Here is a 23,046-nt window from a genome sequence, read left to right as displayed (position 1 = left end):
TATTAGATAAAGTTAAATTAACAATATTAAATTCCTTACAACCATATTCATTATAAATTATATTCATCTTGTAGTGATAGTATGACAATAAGTCGTCTTATGATTTGTATGTAGTGTACTATATAATTTATCAATAATCAAACATAATATAGTCACATTACTTCGGTGCTTAATTTCATGATTTGTTTGGACTTCATAACAGACATCACTTACAAATATACACTATAAATCCTTGGAATACAAAGAGATCAGAGTTTATATTTTTTTTTATACATTACCTTTCTTTTGCGGTTATGTACTTGCTATACTCACAACACAATCACAACTCCATCCTCTAACCCCCAGCTACTACAAATCGTTGATTTAGCAATTCACTTTAAATAATATATACCATTCGTTACATTTCACAAGGGTCGTGTCACTCGGATCCGATGTTGTATCCGCTGTTTTTCCCGTACGGCGAGGCCGGTTGGCATAACGGGATGTTGCAAGCGGGCAACCGACGAAACAATGTCCGCAATCGCAACAGTATCAGAGAGTTTGAGTGCTACCGTTTGGCTGTTAGATATCAGGGAAATAACGACCAAAGACATGAACTGTTTAGTTTATTACATCAGGGTCGGTTCTTGTTGCAGATGTATGTGTGCGACCAGTATGTTCGAATGGAGTCGAACAATCTGAACTACATACGTTTGCACCAGAGGGATCTCCTCGCCGAAGCGTATCAAGGGCTCATGGACCATGTGAACCAACAGCTCCACGTCGATCCCATGGCGGTCGGGCGTAGGGTCATATTGCCGTCGACGTTCACGGGTAGCGACCGATTCAACAAGATGAATTATCAAGACGCCATCACCATAGTGCGTACCAAAGGGAAACCCGACCTGTTCATAACGTTTACGTGCAATCCCAGGTGGCCAGAGATCACTGAAAACCTGGCTGCCCACAGCACGGCAAGCGACAGGCCAGACCTGGTGGCCAGACTGTTCAACAGTAAGCTACAGGAGCTAATAGGTGACATAACTGTACATCGTGTGTTTGGTAATGTCAGCGCTTACGTGTACACTATGGAGTTTCAGAAACGTGGTCTGCCCCATGCGCATATACTGATAATCCTGGCGGAGGACTGTAAGTTCCGCACGGCCGAGGACGTGGACGACGTGGTTTGCGCCTTCTTGCCGGACCCCGCAATCGACAGGCGCTTACACGACTGCGTCAAGTCTCACATGATCCACGGGCCGTGTGGAACAGTCAATCCACAGTGTCCGTGCATGGTGGACAACAAATGCTCCAAAGATTTCCCGAAAGCGTATGCAGAGGAGACTGTGTACGTTGCGGACGGCGGATATCCAAAGTACCGCCGGCCGGGTGGTACTTGTGAGAGGTCGTGAGGTTGGTAACGAGTGTGTAGTGCCATACAACCCTTACCTTCTGGCCAAGTATGACGCGCACATCAACGTCGAGATATGCACGTCCATAAAGAGTGTCATGTATATCTACAAGTATATATACAAGGGACACGACCGTGTGACGTTGGAAGTTCAGGACCAGGATGAGATTGCCAAGTGAGTCTTAACTTAATTTTATAATTTTAAATAAACGATATAATGTATACATGGTATAATGATTACAATAGTATATTGTATATGTTTATTTAGTGTGTTTTTTGTGTAGGAATTATTTACTACTTTTTTATGTTCAGGAATTTTAAATATTAAATTGGACAATTTTTAAAATTCACATAAAAATCTTAAATTTAAAATTTGTATTACTCTTGTTTTGTTTTTAATTTTAAATATGTACGTTTTAGTTTGAAATAATAAAATTACTTTGGTTTGACATTGGCTAAAAACTAAAATTTTAATGATTAAAGAACTTTACTTTTTTATGAAATCATTTCTACTTCATTTTAATAAGAATATTCAGTTGAGCAAAACTTTAGGAACTTCTACATTTATAAACTATTATTATTATTATTACATTTAATGCGTTATATCATGTGTTTTCATTCAAACTGTGTATAATAAACATTCTATTGCATACAGTAATAAACATCAATTTAATAAATCATTTATTAATTTTTAATAATTCCCATCAATAGTGTCTAAGATTTTTACAATTTTATATTACATTTAATCCTTTTTTTCATGTGTCTTCATTCAAGCTGTGTATAATAAACATTCTATTGCATACAGTATTAAACATAAATTAAATAAATAGTTAATTAATAAATGATTTAATAGTGTCTTCAGATTTTTATAATATTATATATTAATTTTATAATTTTATATTACATTTAATCCTTTTTTTCATGTGTCTTCATTCAAGCTGTGTACAATAAACATTCTATTGCATACAGTATTAAACATAAATTAAATAAATAGTTAATTAATAAATGATTTAATAGTGTCTTAGGATTTTTATAATTATATATTAATTAATATGTAGTTTGTACCTTATGTTATGTACTTCTATACAGAGAGTTCTATAGGTGGTGTACATTATTATTGATAGATTTTTATTATAGGTATTACATTGAAAATTATTACCATTCCATCATTATTAGCATATAACAATATTTTATGCATGTGTCATTTTTAGCAGTGTGTCCAGTGTGTATGAATTATTTTACTCACTATTTTTTTAGGTTTTTAGGGTAGTTGTAATCGTTTACCGGTAACTTTTAGTTTTTTTTACTATTGTATACTAGCTATATTATATACTTAACATTTAATGTGTGTTCTTTAGGTATTATTATTATTACATTAAATTTGTTATTTTATGCTTTTTCATTCAAGTTGTTTATACACATTACGTTCCATACAGAACTAAACATCAATGACATTAAGTACACCAATTAACTAATATACCTAATAGATATAAATTTTGGTTTATAACCTGATCTAAGTTTAACCGTGATCACATAATATACTGTCTCAAATTGTAAACTTCAACACCTCGGCAATGTGAAACACGCTTTTATGGATTGTTATTTTCATTGGCATAAATTAACATTCCTACAGCTTTAATGTACTCCACCTGATACAATATAATATAATATAATAATAATAATATTATAAATTTTGAATATTTTATGTGTAATTTTCACAGTACAAAATATAAATCGAATTAAATACACCGATTGTACACTGTTATCACCTTGATCGCCTAATATACTACTAATATACTAATACCAACTCTGTAAATTATAGATTAAATTGTATACTTATATAAATTAATTCATAACATTCACTAGACGTCCACTATGATTATATTTAGCTACTCGAGTTGACATTAACAATTTGATTTCACGACATTCATTTATCAAAACATCATAATATATCGTTCAACGGTTGTAGGGATTCTTCGTCATATGAACATTGTAATGCAATGCTTTGTGTCTACAGAACAAAAAATAAATTACATTTACTTGAATTATATAATAATAATAATAATAATACCAATCACAACACCAGACGGTATCATCTATAGAGCCATTGTTAGTTATCTTTTCAATATTAATTTTCAGTTACGTAAACTCAAGATATGTCAGCCCACCGGAAGGCATCTGGCGGTTGTTTTCGTACAAATTGCACGGCAAAAGTCACACGGTCGTCAGACTTCCTGTCCACCTGGAGGGTCGTCAGAACGTGTACTTTGCGCCGGGCCAAGCAGAAGAACAGCTACAGAACCAAGCTGTGCGTAGTACAAAACTCACGCAGTTCTTCGCGCTCAACACAACAGACGTGAATGCTCGACAATACTTGTACCAAAAAATACCGACGCATTACACCTGGCAGATGCCACGTAATCAAGAAAACGTACTCGTAAGAAATGTCACCCAATGGTTGCCGCGGCGGATTCGGATGGCAAACGTTACGTTGGCTCGGATGTACATAGTAAACCCACTGGACCGGGGCAGATATTGCCCGTGGTCCGGAGAGGGACGAGAGCCGAGATCGTCATGTCGTCGATCAAGGAAAACGGTCTTTGGCGCGTCATGGAGCGCATCAATCTGGTCCAGAACATGCGCGCGGACCACGACGCCGACTTTGCGACTTGGTTGCTTGAGCTCGGCAACGGCCGACTGCCCGCGGTCGACGGCGTTCCGAACACCGTGCAAATCCCGCGGCAAATGGTATGCGACGTTGATGATTTGATCGATTTCGTGTACCCGCAGCAAATGTCGTTGGCCAACGTCGACGAATTCGCTCGGAGAATCGTTGTGTGTCCCACCAACGAAGACTGTAGAGGTGTCAACAGGGACGTGCTGGAGCGCGTCGACGGTGCTCAGATGAGCTACACCGCCGTCGACACCATGATGGCGGACGATCCCGACGAAGTGGCCAATTTTCCCACGGAGTTCCTCAACAGCTTGGAACCGGACGGCCTGCCGCCGTTCCGGCTGACGTTGAAGGTGGGGTGCATCGTGATGTTGCTCAGAAATCTCGACCCGAGGAGACGACTGTGCAACGGTACGAGGTTGGTGGTCACCGAACTGCGGCGTCACAATTTCAAGGCTAGGATTTTGGGCGGTGAAGCACAGGACGACGACTTCGTCGTGCCCAAGATACCGCTCACGTCCAGCGGTGAGGACGACCTGCCCATCTTACTGCGGCGCCTTCAATTCCCGGTGAGATTGTCGTTCGCCATGACTATCAACAAGTCGCAGGGTCAGACGTTCGACAGGGTAGGTTTGCTACTGACGTCGCCTGTGTTCACGCACGGGCAGCTGTACGTAGCGTTTTCGAGGGTGAGAAACGCACAGTCCGTGAGAGTTGGCATGTACGCCGATGATAGCGGGCGATTCGTCACCAAGAACATTGTGTACAGGGAAGTTCTGTAATGCAATATGTGTTGACAATGGTAAGTGTAAGTCTAGGTGACGCTCAATGATAAAGTCTAGGTGACACTCGATGTTCAAGTCTAGGTGACGCTCGATGATCAAGTCTAGGTGACGCTCGATGTTCAAATCTGAGTGATGCTAGATTATCAAGTCTAGGTGACGCTAGATTATCAAGTCTAGGTGACGCTAGATTATCAAGTCTAGGTGACGCTCAATGATCAAGTCTAGCGTCACACCAGATGTTCAAGTCTAGGTGACGCTCGATGATCAAGTCTAGGTGACGCTCGATGTTCAAATCTGAGTGATGCTAGATTATCAAGTCTAGGTGACGCTAGATTATCAAGTCTAGGTGACGCTCGATGATCAAGTCTAGGTGACGCTCAATGATCAAGTCTAGCGTCACACCAGATGTTCAAGTCTAGGTGATGTGGAGAGAAAGTTTGACAACCTCCACGTGGTCTCTCTGGATGCGAATACTCAAAGGTGTATTCGTAACTAATGTCAAACGGTTTGTTAGGATTTTATAATATTGTACAGTCACACATACATTTGTCAATAATTAATTTACACTATATCAATAATTATTTATTTATACCTACTTCAAAATACATGGTCAATGTAATGAAATGTAAAAAAACATTTAAATAATATTATGTAACTTTCTAACGTTAGTTTAAATTATTTGACCTTTTTATATGTTTTGTCAGTATTAATATCATACAATGGATTTGATATTGATGTCTGTATGAGTAACTTTTTAAATTTGTTTTTACTTTTACTTATATAATTTTTACTTTTACTTATATAATATTAAATTTTAAACACAATTTGCAATAACTTTTTATATTAATCTAAATATTTGTTAATATAATATTATTATAGTTGAAATTGCATTCACAATCCTATACTGTGATTGTATTTATATTTGTTATACTATGCTATTATGAAACTTTTTACATTTGTTTTTTAATTTGTACCAATGTACCATATAAGATAATTTGGTATTCAACCACTAATTGTTATTATAGTACTCTAGCTTTATATTTAGCTCTCTATAACTTTGCTATTCATGTCTGTATGAATAACTTTTAATAACAATCTAAATATCTGTTATTGATTTGTTGTACATATATTAATATATTAAGTAACTTTTTACATATGTTTTTACTTTGTAATGTATAGTTAATTATATTCAATATTTTATTGGTGTTTGACCACCAATTGTCATTACAATGTTTGTATAATATAATACATTTAAACGCCTATGTCAAGAACTTTGTGATTTATATCAGTATGAATTATTTTAAATAATAGTCCAAATATCAGTTAGTTTCAAGTAGACTGTATTGTTATGTTTGTATTATTTTTACTGTGATAGGTAACGTTTTAATTGTATCATCAATATTTTACTAGCTACCTTATTATTATTATTACCTACCTATTACACTATAAGCTATTTTACCTCTCATCACTTAGAATTACTGGTAATTTGTAAATAATTTGTAACGTCTATGTAAGAATAAAAATAATGTTGCAAGGCGAATCATGACTTATATTTAATAGCCTAAAGTTTTATTTGTATCGTCACCGTATTATAATGACACATCAGTATTGGTTGGTGTTCTTTGTATTACACTACCTATTTTTGTGATACACATCTACCAATGGCACAAACTATTCAAATACATAATTACACAAGTAAACATATCACATCAGACCCCTAGAAATTGTACATCTAACACATAGGCTACTCATATTATTATACTCTAATATTACTACTATTAAATAATGTGTTAACCATGATTATTATATTAAGGTAAGAAATAAAAACAAGACATGTGAAAAAAAAAAGTTTTTATTCATCAGATCTGAAAAATATTAGAGGAAAAAATATTGTTAGGATTAACTTACGGTGTTGATATGATCAGTTGTTCCAACTGCCGCAACGCCGATTCACAAGTGCCACCAGCCATCGATTCATACAACGTCTACAATTTATATAAACAAATTAAACATGGCATTAAAAGGTATTCTCAAATTTACAACTAACTGTGGTCTCTCCAATACCACTTGTGTGCATTCATATCTTACAATTTTGTATTTATTTAGCACTATTAGGATTAAAAATATTACTTACGGTTGATGCAATCGGGGTTGATGCTCCGATAGGTTGGGGACCGGGAGTCTGAGTGCGTGTCGACCTTGCACTCAGACTCCGCGGCGGCCTTATCCTAACGGAACTCAACCCCCCACCACGTTGTGTGGCTGGTGCTCTCCTAGGTGTTTGGGGGGCTATAAATATAACAAACATTATTAATTTTATTTTTATTTTATTATGAAAATGCGATATACACTCGCCGAGGCATTGCCGGACATTGTGCCCGTAGTTATTACATCTATAACATCCTGAAACACGATGTAGGCGTTAATTAATAGTAAACTTTTAAATGTTCCTATCACCTATGTACTTACGGCGTTTGGGGGGTGCCTTTCGCGGCGGTGGATGGCGATGGCGTGCGGCGACGGCGGTCTCGGCCGGCGGGTGGCGTGCGACGACGGCGGTCTCAGCCGGCGGTGCAGGGGCGGTGCTCAGGTATATGATTTGCACCGCCGCATTAAAGTTTATCTTTATATTATTCATTCTAAAAAGAAAAAAGATGCAACATTTACAGTATGTCAGCGCAATATATTTGTTTTTTCTCCCCGACCTGTGCAACGTAGACACAGTATAGATATTTAACAACTTTGTCGGAAAGCGTGGACAGGTGCTTACAAAAAATCTAAAATTCAACATTAAATATTTTAATTTTCTGACGGAAAGCATGTGTTACATTATACTGATTGATAAATACCTGCGATCTGCGGTGAACGTTTTAAAAAAAAACAAATTAAATTAATAATACAAAATATACTCACGTGTTGTCCGTCGGACGGCAGTCGGATGTTTAAGAACGGTTTGTGGGACGAAGGCGCATCAAAGTCGAATAGCCTACCCTTATTACTACGGCGAACGTCATTCGAGGTGACTGACCTGCTAGACACCCATAAAAAGACGGCGGCTATATGATTTTCATGGACCCCCGAAATGTTTTACAATTTTTTTCACGTTTCACGTTTTGAACGTTGCATACCTGTTGCCGAGATATATAAGTCCAACGTCGAGGTAGGTGACTGACCCGCTAGACCCCAAATAAATCGAGGTGGCTATATGATTATCCGAAATATTTGAATTCTATTACTTGATTTGGCGTTTTTGAAGGTAGTAACAAACTTACAGCTCTCCGGTTAACTAATCCACTATCCTTATCACAAATCCACCATTCTTATAATTAATCCTACATCCTTATCAGCAATCCATAATCCTTATCACGTATCCACTTTTCTTATCAATATCCACCGTTCTTATCATAACACTCATAACCAACATCGGTTGACAACCAGACCGCACAAGACCACTGTGGCATCCGACATCGACAACACTCCTCACCAACCACGGGGGGTTTGGGGGTCTCCCCCAGCGACGCTCGGAGAGCTAGTAGGTAATATAATGTATACATGTGTATGGTATAATGATTATAATGGGGGATTGTTGTATACGTTTATTTAGTGTGTTCAGTGTGTATGAATTATTTACTACTTTTTAGGGCAGTTGTAAACATTCACCAATACCTTTAAGTTTTGTATCATATTATTATATACGAGGTCTTTTGTTGATCTTGGTAAATCTTTTTTTTTGTGGACCCCTCCATGAATGCACATAAGTTTAACATAATAGTATTTCAGATCTTCAGACGTATTTGCCAATCTAGGGTACCGGTTTTTTTGGGATGAAATAGTCTTGTAGTCTTTAATGTAATAGACCACAAAGTTTGATGTTTTGAAAGTATTTAAGGCTTTTTCAAAATCTACATAATTTTTAAATGTATCACCTATGCGTATCTTGATAATGTTGGTATTATAATTTTAAGACTAAATTTTAATTTATTATACTTATAAAACTTTGTTAATGCTGTCACTGTTAAATTCAAACAAATAAAAAAAAAAAAAAACCAGAAAACCAACAGCCTTTGTCTATTGTTAAATAAATAATATACCCTTACATTTGTATTATAAACTAGGTAGAGCAATAAGGAGTAACCAATCAAAATGACAGTATTTTATCAAGAGGTAGGTAATAAATTGCAATTGTCAAACCAGTTCACTGAAACCGGTATTTTAAAACATTTGAATAAAAATATAATATAGAATAATTCAAATTTACGCGGTATTTGATAACACCTGACCTACCTGATAACATCGCGGTGAAAATAGGGGAAGTCCCCATAGACGTATAAAATAATTCTTTTATAGGTCTATGGAAGTCCCCAAGTATGCGCAAAACAGACAGTGTCCGGGTACGTATTAGCATAGAACGATGAGATACCCGGTGCCGGGTTTCTAGCCACAGCGTTTTAAATATTAAAATTGATAATATTATCATGACAAAATAAATTTAGTCATGAATATTATAATGATATTATACGTCTATGCTCTAAGTGAAACTCTGGGAAAGTTGGACTCGCTGAGAGTGGGTACCAATTTTGGAATATAAAAGTCGCAAAGGCTGTAAGACGAAAGTTTAGGATTTGTGATAAGGATTAGTGATATGGATTGGAGATAAGGCTTGGCGCTTTGGCGGGAATGTTTAAAAGTTTGAGCGTCTAGCAATCCGTCACGAACGTTGTAAATGGATAGGCTGGATACGATCTCCAGGATCATCTCCCGTTTCTCCGCTGCTTTTGGTTGTTAAAATTGTTAAAAAGTGTAGAGTCGATACGTTTATTTGATTGTCTAGCTATCAGACATAAAATCACATAGGTAGGCGATCCGACTGCGTCGGATCGCGGACTATATGCAAAGCGTATATTATCAGGTATGCAATCCACCTGCGGTGGATTGCGGACCCCGTTAGTTGCGTAGATAGGTGAATAATCGAAAAAATAGTTGGTCCCCTTGACCGTGTTAGTTGTAAGTGAGTACCGATTTTGGAGACACATTCGAATTATAAATGTCGCACTTATACATTAGAAGGTGATAAGAATTTCTGATATGGCCTGGCTCTTTGGCGGTCTCGTTTCGAAGGTGGGAACGTTTGAAAGTCAAGATTCAGTGTCTAGAAATCTTCCATGGCCCATGAAAACCGGCAATTCAATGATGATACTATCCCCCAGTGTATGTCCGGTACTATTTTTGTACGTGTAAGAAAATGTTAATTCGAAAATCTGCATGTTAGAGTGTCCAGCAAATCAGTCATTACCCATCTAAGACAAAACAAAAATAAGCAATCCACCTGCGGTGGATAGAGTGGTATGTGCCATCGCATGTCCGGTGCTCTTTCTTATGTAAAAAGCGTAAAGTCAAAACCCGAGTTGGATTGTCTAGCAAGTCAGTCATCTCAAGTCAAAATCGATTAACATCCAATTAGCCACCTAGGTAGGCAATCCGAATTCGTCGGATCGCGGACAATGTGCTACAGCATATCAAGCAGGCAATCCACCTGCGGTAGATTACAGACCCAACGTTGGGCGGCTATAAGTTAAAACCCTATTACACAACTTACGAAATAATTTACGAAAAATACAAACTATAACTATACAATATAAATACAAACAAATATAATATATTGTACCTATTTATTATAATTCATAAAAAAAATAACATATAGATACATAATATTATATTAACCAATACAATACATATAAACATGTACCTGTAATGTATATATAATTATGTCAAAAAAAAAAAAAAATGTAAAAACCTGCATGTTTAAGTGTTAAGCAAGTCAGTCAGCACCGTCTAAGACGAAATCAAAATGAGCAATCCGTCTACTGCGGATATAATGGTAGGTATGTGCCGTTACATGTCCGGTGCTTTTTCTTATGTAAAAAGTGTAAAGTCGAAACCGTGTTGGAGTGTCTAGAAAGTCAGTCATATCAAGGCAAAATCTATTAACTTTTAAAGTTCGTCAGCTATGTTGGCTATCCGACTTAGTCGGCTTAGTCGACTTAGTCGGATAGCGAACAATGTGCTGCAGAAAATAAGTCTAGTCTCTAGTATGTCTAGCTGCTATAAGTGAAGAGAAAAAATAGTATTTTCCAAAAACCCAATCACACAACATTCGAAATAACTTACGAAAAATAAGTATGATTATTAGTATAATTAGTATGATATAATAACAATGACAATTTAAAGAAAATAATATGTGTTGAATTCCTAATAATTTAAATAATATATAGGTACATAATATATAATATACAGTCATATAATGTAAAATTAACATGTATATTATTATATTACTTATGAAATATAAAGTGAAAAAAAAATGCAAAAAAGTCAATTTACGGGCGGCCGTGCCTTAGAATACACGGTACAGTCGTTGCCGCCCGAAGAGAGCTACGACGGTTTTGAACCCGGACCTACTTATCATCCTATGTTTTGGGGAACCTACGCCTAACCTATCAAGGCACAGTTTGTGATACAAATCACGGTCAAAACTTCAACAATTAAGCTGTGTGTCTACGGAGCGACGTAAACCAATATATTCGATATACATCGATGTAATCGTATATAATTCTATGTATCATAATTCTACACACTGTTTAAACTTTAATAGTATTTTATTCACTTATCTGACCGTTATTATGTATGCTTGAATAATACATTTATTTGTGTTTAATAATACATTTAATTGTGTTTGTAACGAACCCAATAATACACATAATATATTATTGTGATCGTTCCGCCTTCGGCTACATTAGGCAACATAAAGACTAGATAAATATTAGCTGTGTGGAGGCAACCTGAGTTAAAGCAGCCGCGCAGTTCGACGGCGTATATGTGATTGTCAGGTATTGCCCGCTCACGAATTATGAATGCGTATGGTAATTGTCGTGCGATAGTAGTGGACTGTAAATAGGAAAATTGAGAATGGGTGACGGAAAATGAAAGTGAGAAATAATAATGTCGTTGAATTTCTGTATAAAAATTACCAAATAAATATGATGTATATTAACCGTTGCTACAGGGAAAATTACGCTTAATATTATGTTAGTAGTAGGTGGGGGCCGACCACAAGCGATCGCCAATACAAAGGGACAAAAAATGACAAATAATAAACTTATAAAAATAATAATTCAATGGTCGAGTGACAAAATATTACGAGCGTAAACAATAATAATAATAATAAAAGGTGGATGATAATAAAATGTGATTGCGTAGACGGTACGACCTGATACGGAGTAGCTGGACAATCTGCATCGGTGGTGAACAACTGATCCGCGTTCGGTGGTCGACGCGTGCGTGCGTAGGCTGTCGTCGGACGACGGCCAATAATGACTGCGTGTGCGGGTAACAACAGCGATTACGACACTACGCGTGCGGGTAACAACGGCGGTTACAACACTACGTGTGCGGGCGCCGAAGCGCGTGCGAATATTTTGACTTTAAAACAAAACTGAAGCGAGGACGAAATGGATACGCCGTGATTTGACAACTATCCTATATCCAGAATGATACGCGGTCACGGCGAGGGCGTGACGCGGGAAAGTGCGAGGTGTTCAAACGACTGAGTAGGTGCACGTACCAGTCGGAACGACCAACCACGTGGCGCGAGGGGCTACGGGTGGCTGAGCGAAGCTTAACGAAGCTGAACGGTTTAGCGAGGTGATTGACGGCGACGGCGCACCGGTTCGCACATACACCGGACACACAGACGACAAAAAAGGCGAGCGATATATTTTGTCAAGACGGCTACAGCGACTTGCGACAGCGACTGCGACTGCGACTGCGACTGCGACGACTGCGACGGACAAGCATGCGGCGGGGGAGAGACCGCCGGCGGTACACAGATAACGGAACGGTCGCGCGTTGAACATTATCCGCGACGATAACGTTAGGGTAAAGTCCAAACTGGCATACGCACCGAACATTAGCACATAGAAATTCGATTAAATAAATCAAAGTCATATATCCTATTAGAAAACCTATGAGAATATAACGAGAGGGCAATATGATCTTGAACCCGCATTTCGATAGGTCCTACAACCTCGCCTGAATCATAAATCATAAATGTATGAATATAATATTTAGATATTGCTTATGAAATATACATATATATATATATATATATATATGTAATGCACAGTATCTAAATATTGACGGATGGCGTATAAGCGTATAACATATATTGCAAACACGATAACAGGACACGATTCTTGGAATAACCAGGTGTGGGAATGTATCGATAATTAATTGAACAACGTCCTGTGAAATCCGCAGATAAGTCGATAGACTAGGGGGGAAGTAGGAGAACAAGAGGCCCTATAAAACCAGACCCGAAACGGCCTGTAGATCAGACGTGTAACACCACAGTACAGGCGAGCACCTTCACGAATGACAACGCAATAATTTGTCAAATTGTACTTAGAATATTTTCAATAAAACAACTAACTTTTCAACCAGTATTAAATTATTTATTAACTCTACCTGAAGAAATCCTCTACAATCAGTCTTGCTACCTCCAACTTTATGAGCTAAGCAGTAACTCAATTGCTAGATCATAACATGTTTACGTTAAGCAATATACCAGCTACGTTATTAAGGACCTATTTGGTACGATACGTCTACAATCACATAATGCAATATTTATTGAATCAAAAACAAAACAAAAAAAACAGTATATATTTATTGTGCACTTGTGCGTTGGAACGAAGATCGACTGACATTTCGTGAACGCGAATTTTAAAGTGTACAAACCGCATATTCACGGGGTTCAAAAGAAATAAACTTAACAAATAGAGCACAAACGGCAATTGAAAAGACGAAACGAAAAGCAATAATAACGACCATTGGCGCAAATCGCAGGGGTGCTAAGGGTGCTTAGCATCCTGAATTTTATGTTAGCACCCCAAATCCTGTGATTATAACTTATAGTACTATCACCATAATATTTCCATTACAACTAAATTTATTAAAAATTCAAAAACAAATTCAAAAAATTTTGGTGCTTAAGCCCCCCTGATATTTTTGGGTGATTTGCGCCTATGATAACGACCTACGCTGGCGTCGATTGCGATGGCTATGGACCGATATCGCGGCTTTTAAAAGAAACGAACTATATGTGAAAATGTCTAAAAGTCGACAAACAGCGTAAAAAGCGTAACATTTTTCGAAAACGTTTAAAAACCGACCGCCGCCGCCGCTGCGAAGGTACGCGATTGGCCGCGCTATAGGGAATCGATGGGATAGGTCCGGCGGACTGGGGAAACGGAGCAGTGTTTAATTTGTTCCACCATGAGATCCTCCATGAACTCCCTATAGATCAGCTGTTTTTCTTGCGATTTTATAGTATTAGACTAGCTCTAAGTGAAACTCTGGGAAAGTTGGACTCGCTGAGAGTGGGTACCAATTTTGGAATATAAAAGTCGCAAAGGCTGTAAGACGAAAGTTTAGGATTTGTGATAAGGATTAGTGATATGGATTGGAGATAAGGCTTGGCGCTTTGGCGGGAATGTTTAAAAGTTTGAGCGTCTAGCAATCCGTCACGAACGTTGTAAATGTATAGGCTGGATACGATCTCCAGGATCATATCCCGTTTCTCCGCTGCTTTTGGTTGTTAAAATTGTTAAAAAGTGTAGAGTCGATAGGTTTATTTGATTGTCTAGATATCAGTCATAAAATCACATAGGTAGGCGATCCGACTGCGTCGGATCGCGGACTATATACGAAGCGTATATCACCAGGTATGCAATCCACCTGCGGTGGATTGCGGACCCCGTTAGTTGCGTAGATAGGTGAATAATAGAAAAAATAGTTGGACCCCTTGACCGTGTTAGTCGTAAGTGAGTACCGATTTTGGAGACACATTCGAATTATAAATGTCGCACTTATACATATAGAAGGTGATAAGAATTTCTGATATGACTTGGCTCTTCGGCGGTCTCGTTTCGAAGGTGGGAACGTTTGACAGTCAAGATTCAGTGTCTAGAAATCTCCCATGGCCCATGAAAACCGGCAATTCAATGATGATACTATCCCCCAGCGTATGTCCGGTGCTTTTTTCATACGTGTAAGAAAATGTTAATTCGAAAATCTGCATGTTAGAGTGTCCAGCAAATCAGTCATTACCCATCTAAGACAAAACAAAAATAAGCAATCCACCTGCGGCGGATATAGTGGTATGTGCCGTCGCATGTCCGGTGCTCTTTCTTATGTAAAAAGTGTAAAGTCAAAATCCGAGTTGGATTGTCTAGCAAGTCAGTCATCTCAAATCAAAATCGATTAACATCCAATTAGCCACCTAGGTAGGCAATCCGAATTCGTCGGATCGCGGACAATGTGCTACAGCATATCAAGTAGGCAATCCACCTGCGGTGGATTGCAGACCCGACGTTGGGCGTCTATAAGTGAAAACTCTATCACACAACTTACGAAATAATTTGCGAAAAATACAAACTATAACTATACAATATAAATACAAACAAATATAATATTTTGTACCTATTTATTATAATTCATAAAAAAAATAACATATAGATACATAATATTATATTAACCAAAACAATACATATAAACATGTACCTGTAATGTATATATAATTATATCAACAAAAAAAAAAAAATGCAAAAACCTGCATGTTTAAGTGTTAAGGAAGTCAGTCATCACCATCTAAGACGAAACCAAAATGAGCAATCCGTTTACGGCGGATTGAATGGTAGGTATGTGCCGTCGCATGTCCGGTACTTTTTCTTATGTAAAAAGTGTAAAGTCGAAAACCGTGTTGGAGTGTCTAGAAAGTCAGTCATATCAAGTCAAAATCTATTAACTTTAAAGTTCGTCTGCTAGGTAGCGAACAATGTGCTGCAGAAAATAAGTCTAGTATGTATAGCTTCTATAAGTGAAGAGAAAAAATAGTATTTTCCAAAAACCCAATCACACAACATTCGAAATAACTTACGAAAAATTAAGAGCAATTTAAAGAAAATAATATGAGTTAAATTCCTAATAATTTAAATAACATATAGTTACATAATATATAATATACAGTCATATAATGTAAAATTAACATGTATATTATTATATTATTTATGAAATATAAAGTGAAAAAAAATGCAAAAAAGTCGATTTACGGGCGGCCGTGCCTTAGAATACACGGTACAGTCGTTGCCGCCCGAAGAGAGCTACGACGGTTTCGAACCCGGACCTACCTATCATACTACGTTTGGGGAACCTACGCCTAACCTATCGAGCCACAGTTTGTGATGCAAACCACGGTCAAAACTTTAACAATTAAGCTGTGTGTCTACGGAGCGACGTAAACCAATATATTCGATATACATCGATGTAATCGTATATAATTCTATGTATCGTAATTCTACACACTGTTTAAACTTTAATTGTATTTTATTCACTTATCTGACCGTTATTATGTATGCTTGAATAATACATTTATTTGTGTTTAATAATACATTTAAATATTTAATTGTGTTTACGTTAAGCAATATACCAGCTACGTTATTAAGGACCAAATAATACGTCTACAATCACGCATAATGCAATATTTATTGAATCAAAAACAAAACAAAAAAAACAATATATATTTATTGTGCACTTGTGCGCTGGAACGAAGACCGACTGACATTTCGTGAACGCGAATTTTTAAGTGTACTAACCAAAAGAAATAAACTTAACAAATAGAGCACAAACGGCAATTGAAAAGACGACACGAAAAGCGATAATAACGACCTACGCTGGCGTCGATTGCGATGGCTATGGACCGATATCGCGTACAAACCACGCGGCTTTTAAAAGAAACGAACTATATGTGAAAATGTCTAAAAGTCGAAAAACAGCGTAAAAAGCGTAACATTTTTCGAAAACGTTTAAAAACCGACCGCCGCCGCCGCTGCGAAGGTACGCGATTGGTCGCGCTATAGGGAATCGACGGGATCGGTCCGGCGGACTGGAGAAACGGAGCGGTGTTTAATTTATTCCACCATGAGATCCTCCATGAATTCCCTATAGATCATCTGTTTTTCTTGCGATTTTATAGAATAAGATTTGATTATATCATGTTATGTGGCTTGGTGCAAGGAGGGCCAATGTCATATTTTGACAATGTTCAGGAATTTATAATCTTATTTATTTTCTTAAATTTTATTTTGAAACTCTAAACATTCTGTTACTTAATTATATTTGTTTTTATTTCATTGTATGACTCTCATTTTGTTTTCAAGTATAAATATGTACGTTTTAGTTTGATATTAGCAACCCAGAAAAAATATTAAAATTACTTTGGTTTGACATTGGGCAAAAACTAAAATTTAAATTAATTTCTATGATTATTATGGTGGATTGTATGCGTTTATTTAGTGTGTTCAGTGTGTATGAATTATATTATTAATATTTAGGGCAGTTGTATACATTCACCATTGCCTTTAAGTCTTATACTTCAATAGGTATATATATATATATTTAATGTGTTGTTTAGGTATTATGATTTATTACATTTGATGCGTTATTTCATGTCTTTTCATTCAAGCTTGGTATAATAAACATTCTATTACATACAGTATTAAACATAAATTAAACAAATAGTCAACTAATAAATCATTTATTTATTTTTAATAATTCCCATCAATAGTGTCTAAGAGTTTTATAATTATATATTATAATATATACATAGGTGTACCATATATTATGTACTTCTACAGAGTGTTCTATAGGTGGTCTACATTAGCATATAACAATATTTTATGGATGTGTAATTGTTAGCAGTGTGTCCAGTGTTTTATTTTACTCCCTGTCTTTTAGGTTTTTAGGATAGTTATACAACTATCCAATACCTTTTTTTTTTTTTACTTTTGTATACTAGCTATATCATATACTTTACATTTAATGTGTTGTTTAGGTATTATTTTTATTATTATTACATTTAATGTGTTATTTTATATTTTTTCATACAAGCGAAACCCACTCCTCAAGGATTGATATTTTCGTTGACGTAAATTAATATTCCTATACCTTTGCCATTCTTATATAATATTATACAGTGATTTATACACAGTCACACAGATAATGTATTCCAGCTGATACAAGTTTTTTATTTAACTTTACATTTGATGTGTTATTTCCACAGTACAAAATACATCAATTATATACTGTTCTCGCCTTGATCACCTAATATACTTTGTAAATTATTTAAATTGTAAACTTATATTAATTAATATTAATACTAAGCTACTCAAGCCACTTTTGTTTTACGTGTGCTACTACAAATTATTTATCAAAACATATAATATATCAGTCACATTTCTTGTATGGCAAACTTTACAATTCAACGGTTGTAGGGATTCTTCGTCATTTGCATAATATTTTTCAATTTTAATAATGGCACACCGATGGTGTATCTGTTCACTAACAATTAAAGTAAAGAGCTGTAAGTCTTCGTACAATTTAAAAAAATTAGTTCTTAGTATGATTAAATGTTTCAATTCGCTTCGCTTCAAAATAAATTAAAATTATTAAACATTGTAATATAATATTACATTGCAACGCAATGCTATGCGTCTACAGAACAAAAAATAAATTAAATTCACTTGAATTATATAATAGTAATAATAATAATAATACCAATCACAACACCAAACGGTATCATCTTTTATTGAGCCAGTCAATATATTGTTAGTCATATTTTCAATAATTCTTTTTAGGTACCGTCAACTCGAGATACGTCAGCCCGCCAGAAGCCATCTGGCGATTGTTTTCGTACAATTTGCACGGCAAAAGACGTGACTTTTCGTCAGGCTTCCTGTTCACTTGAAGGGTCTTCAGAACGTGTACTTTGCGCCGAGCCAAGAAGTAGAAAGGCTACAGAACCAAGCTGTACGTCACACAAAACTCACGCAGTTCTTCGCGCTCAACGCGACAAACGTGGCGGCTCGACAATATTTGTACCACGACATACCGACGCATTACACCTGGCAGGTGTTGGCCGGAAAGAAATCTCGGAAATGTCAAACAATGGTGTCCGCGGCTGATTCGGATGGCAAACGTTACATTGGCTCGGATGTACATAGTGAACCCACTGGACCGGGACCGTTTCCACTTGAGACTGCTACTTCTGAACCGAAGAGGCCCGCAGTCCTTTCAAGACATAAGGACGGTGGACGGAGTCGTTCACGAAACATTCACGGTGGCTGCGGTTGTACTCGGACTATTGGAAGACGACTGAGCGTGGCGGGATTGTTTGACGGAATCGGCGACGTTGGACACGCCGCGGCAACTGCGGTATCTGTTCGTCACTATACTGGTGTTCTGCCAGCCCTCAAACACGCTGGCGTTGTACGAGGCGAACGAAGCAAACCTGATGGAGGACTTCGACCGGCGTCTCCAAGACATCGACCGCGCGAGGGCCGCGTGTCTAGCAACCATCGAGGATCTACTTTGTGCGCACGGAAAGTCGATAGTCGACTACGATTTGCCCCTCGCCGACCCCTGTCTATTGGAACCGTTGCAGGACGATGCGCTGTTCCGAGAAATAGACGCGGCGGCACGGTGGGCCCCACGAGTGGACGCCTTGAACGCCGAACAGCGAACGCTGTACGACCGCGTGATAGCAGACGTCGACGACCAACGCGAGGTGTCGCGAACTTTCTTCGTCGACGGACCCGGAGGTACCGGAAAAATCACGCTGTACGGATGCCTGATATGGTCGCTTCGGCACCGACCACAGCCGCGGGAGGTGTTGTGCGTGGCGTTCACCGGTATCGCCGCGTCGCTCATGGACGGCGGCATGACCGTACACTCGACGTTCGGACTGCCTTTCGGCACGCTGACCGAAGACTCGACGTCCAACATCACCATGCAGTCCGAGCGAGCGCAGAAGATACGCAACGCGGCGCTCATCGTCTGGGACGAAGCCCCCATGTCGCCGGGACTGCAACTGACGGTGGTGGACCGCCTGCTCAGGGACGTCATGGTATCAGAATTGCCGTTCGGCGGTAAAACCATGCTGTTCACCGGCGACTTCAGACAGATATTGCCCGTGATCCGGAGAGGGACGAGAGCCGATATCGTCATGTCGTCGATCAAGAACAACGGTCTTTGGAGCGTCATGGAGCGCTTCAATCTGGTCCAGAACATGCGCGTGGGCAACGACGCGGACTTTGCGTCTTGGTTGCTTCAGCTCGGCAACGGCCAACTGCCCGCGGTCGACGGCGTTCCGGACACCGTGCAAATCCCGCGGAAAATGGTATGCGACGTCGCTGATTTAATCGATTTCGTGTATCCGCAGCAAATATCGTTGGCCAACGTCGAAGAATTTGCTCGGAGAGTCGTCGTCTGTCCCACCAACGAAGGTGTCAACGGGGACGTGCTGGAGCGCGTCGACGGTAATCCGAAGACCTACGAGGCCGTAGACACCATGATGGCGAACGAGGCCGACGAAGTGGCACACAGAGTTCCTCAACAGTTTGGAACCGGACGGCCTGCCGCCGTTCCGGCTGACGTTGAAGTTGGGGTGCATCGTGATGTTGCTCAGAAATCTCGATCCGAGGAGCCGACTGTGCAACGGTACGAGGTTGGTGGTCACCGAACTGCGGACTCACAATTTCAAGGTGAGAATTTTGGGCGGTGACCCACAGGACGACGACATCGTCGTGCCCAAGATACCGCTCACGTCCAGCGGTGAGGACGACCTGCCCATCTCACTGCGGCACCTTCAATTCCCGGTGAGGTTGTCGTTCGCCATGACCATCAACAAGTCGCAGTTATTCTACATGTGCCCGATGTTCAAAGATGATGATGATAGTCTAGGTGACTTTAAACCTAACATGTGTGACATATTTTTCAAACATAATACGTTACACCGCTGTTCTACGTGGTCTGTGTGGAGGTACTTCGTGGACCTTGCCTTCGGGCTAAACGGAGAGAAAGTTTGACAACCTCCTCGTGGTTCTCTCTGGATGCGAATTCACTATAATGTGAATTCGTAACTAATGTCAAACAATGTATGTAATGTCTGTGTTATTTGTATTGTACCACATCCTATTGAATAGTATGATATAGTACAGATAGTACAGACAATTTAATTTAAATGTTGTATTTTATTTCACACATTGAGATTCTAATGTACCTATATTATATGATGTATAAATAACATTAATAAGTTAATTTCACTATGTTCCCAATATTTATTACACCATTTTATTGTTGTATTTCTTTCTTAAGTAGTATTAATTTATATTGTATTAATGGTTCTCCTTTGTTTTTATGTAATCATATATATGCTATTGACATTAATCAGTCAATTTCACTGTACTCACAATATTTTTAATATTTTGTACACTGTATTTCGCTGAACTACTTGATTGATTTATATTGTATTAATGGTTGAGACATTACTTAATTGTATTAACGTATTGACATATTTTTATTAATTATTTTACTCATGATTGAGATTTTATTACTATTAGATTCTATATAATTAGATTTTATTACTATTTACTTACTATATATAAATGTAATTATTTCAATATTTATATAATTGACATTATATTAATTGTTTTGCTCAGTAAAAGAGTATTTGTTTTGTGTTAAACACCATTTGTTCAATAACAATTTTTTTTTAAATACACACAGTAAATTCATAAATGAAATATTTTATTTTGATAACAAATGCTATAAGCACAACAGTTTTGTCCTATTTGGTACATGAGTAGAACTTAAGCTAACTAATATAACTAATAACAATTTAAAAAACCATTGATACCGTACACACAAGTGGATATCTTAATAACAATATTTAATAGATAATAATGCATTATAAATTATTATATAAGATAATGTGTAATGCAACATTTTGTACACACTACAACACTGCAAATTGCTGTTGATTATTTTTTTTTATATTATTATTTCTGTTTTACATATTAAATCACCATTGATGATACTATTTTATTCACTAAAAACTTTAATATTATGTAGTGTGCTACTACATACTAGGTCACTGTGAATTGATATAATTTATTTTGCCACTTGAGCAATTGCTATGAAAAGTAACTCTCGGATGAGACGGAAACACATATATTATATACTTTTTTAAGTACCATTCAATAGTTGTACATACAGTGACTTTGTACACTGCTAATTTAATTATTTTATTGGAATAATGTAATTGTCAAATATTCAATAGTTGTGTAATTAGTTTTATATTATTATTATACATGAAATTAAATTACTTTACAATGGAAATATTTATACAATTTAGGTTGTATTTGTTTTACTCATTGTAGTAATCAATAATTCTAAAATCTTTAATTTTGTTACATGCAAATATTTAGACATCCCATGCAATACCTACCTAATGTCATTAATTTCACTGACATCCTTACAACCATTATAACTATTTATAACTCTTATTGTGTTGTAATAGTATGAACTATATTATGTATTGGTAACTAATAGAAATTTAAAAAAATCCTTCATACTGTACCCAAAGTACACACATAGTAATTTAAAAATATCCAGTAGGAGAGGAAAAGGAAAATAAAATATAATTTTAAATGATATAGTCATGTTTTTGTCATAAATGTAATTATTTTATTGATCATCTGAAAAAAACATAACGAATAAACATAGAAAAATTTTTGTTGAGAAAAAATGTTCCTGTTAAAAACTCACTTAATTTTTGGGTGTCTGCTATCGGTACCTGAAAATGATATGTTTGATTAGAATTATTAATTTCAAAAACTAAAGTATTTATATTATATCCTTACATGTTTTTGCCCCGGTGACATAGGAGACATCACTCATTTCCTGAAAATTATGTGTTTGATTACGACAAAACTTGAAGTTTTTTTAAATATATTATATACTAATATATCCCTTACGTTTGGCAGCAGCAGCACGTCTGCCGTCGTCCCTGCGGCTCGACTACTGCTGCCCTTCTGAAAATAATTTGTTTTATTAGATTTATAAATTTCAAAAACTTGATAATTATTTTAAATATACTAATATATCATTACGTTCTACGGCCTCCGAATTTCCGTCTGCCTACGGTCCTGAAAAATTTGTTTAATTAGATTTATCAATTTCGAAAACTTGAACGCTTTTTTTAAATATACTAAATATATATCCTTACCTTCTTCGGCCGCGGCGAGGCC

The 23,046-nt window shown here is 37.1% G+C and overlaps 3 protein-coding genes across 3 annotated transcripts; all 3 read left to right on the top strand.

Moving 5' to 3' along the window:
- The first annotated feature begins 431 nt into the window (after positions 1-431).
- Positions 432-1,391, top strand: LOC132932544 (uncharacterized). The gene has a single exon (XM_060998931.1). The coding sequence runs from the start codon at positions 432-434 to the stop codon at positions 1,389-1,391; it is 960 nt and encodes a 319-aa protein (XP_060854914.1).
- Positions 1,392-4,027: 2,636 nt separating this feature from the next.
- On the top strand, positions 4,028-4,846 carry LOC132932543 (ATP-dependent DNA helicase PIF1-like). Its single transcript, XM_060998930.1, has one exon. The coding sequence runs from the start codon at positions 4,028-4,030 to the stop codon at positions 4,844-4,846; it is 819 nt and encodes a 272-aa protein (XP_060854913.1).
- A 2,509-nt stretch (positions 4,847-7,355) lies between these two features.
- On the top strand, positions 7,356-22,853 carry LOC132932542 (ATP-dependent DNA helicase PIF1-like). Its single transcript, XM_060998929.1, has 5 exons — positions 7,356-7,439; positions 18,707-19,147; positions 19,206-20,462; positions 20,527-20,698; positions 22,783-22,853. Exons 1-5 carry the CDS (start codon positions 7,356-7,358, stop codon positions 22,851-22,853), a joined length of 2,025 nt encoding a protein of 674 aa, XP_060854912.1.
- Positions 22,854-23,046: the final 193 nt, after the last annotated feature.

The sequence above is a fragment of the Metopolophium dirhodum genome, chromosome 1 (genome assembly GCF_019925205.1).
Source record: "Metopolophium dirhodum isolate CAU chromosome 1, ASM1992520v1, whole genome shotgun sequence".
Taxonomy (NCBI): Eukaryota; Metazoa; Arthropoda; class Insecta; order Hemiptera; family Aphididae; genus Metopolophium; species Metopolophium dirhodum.
Note: the sequence above shows the minus strand (reverse complement) of the source record. Positions and strands in the feature narration are given on the sequence as shown.

What these genes read in the sequence shown, in the direction of transcription:
- LOC132932544 (XM_060998931.1), top strand. Translation starts at nt 432, where the DNA reads ATGTTGTATCCGCTGTTTTTCCCGTACGGCGAGGCCGGTTGGCATAAC.
- LOC132932543 (XM_060998930.1), top strand. Translation starts at nt 4,028, where the DNA reads ATGCGCGCGGACCACGACGCCGACTTTGCGACTTGGTTGCTTGAGCTC.
- LOC132932542 (XM_060998929.1), top strand. Translation starts at nt 7,356, where the DNA reads ATGGCGTGCGGCGACGGCGGTCTCGGCCGGCGGGTGGCGTGCGACGAC. An exon ending in CGACTGTGCAACGGTACGAG is followed by an intron (nt 20,463 to 20,526) that starts GTTGGTGGTCAC and finishes GGTGACCCACAG; the next exon opens with GACGACGACATCGTCGTGCC. An exon ending in AGATGATGATGATAGTCTAG is followed by an intron (nt 20,699 to 22,782) that starts GTGACTTTAAAC and finishes TACGTTTGGCAG; the next exon opens with CAGCAGCACGTCTGCCGTCG.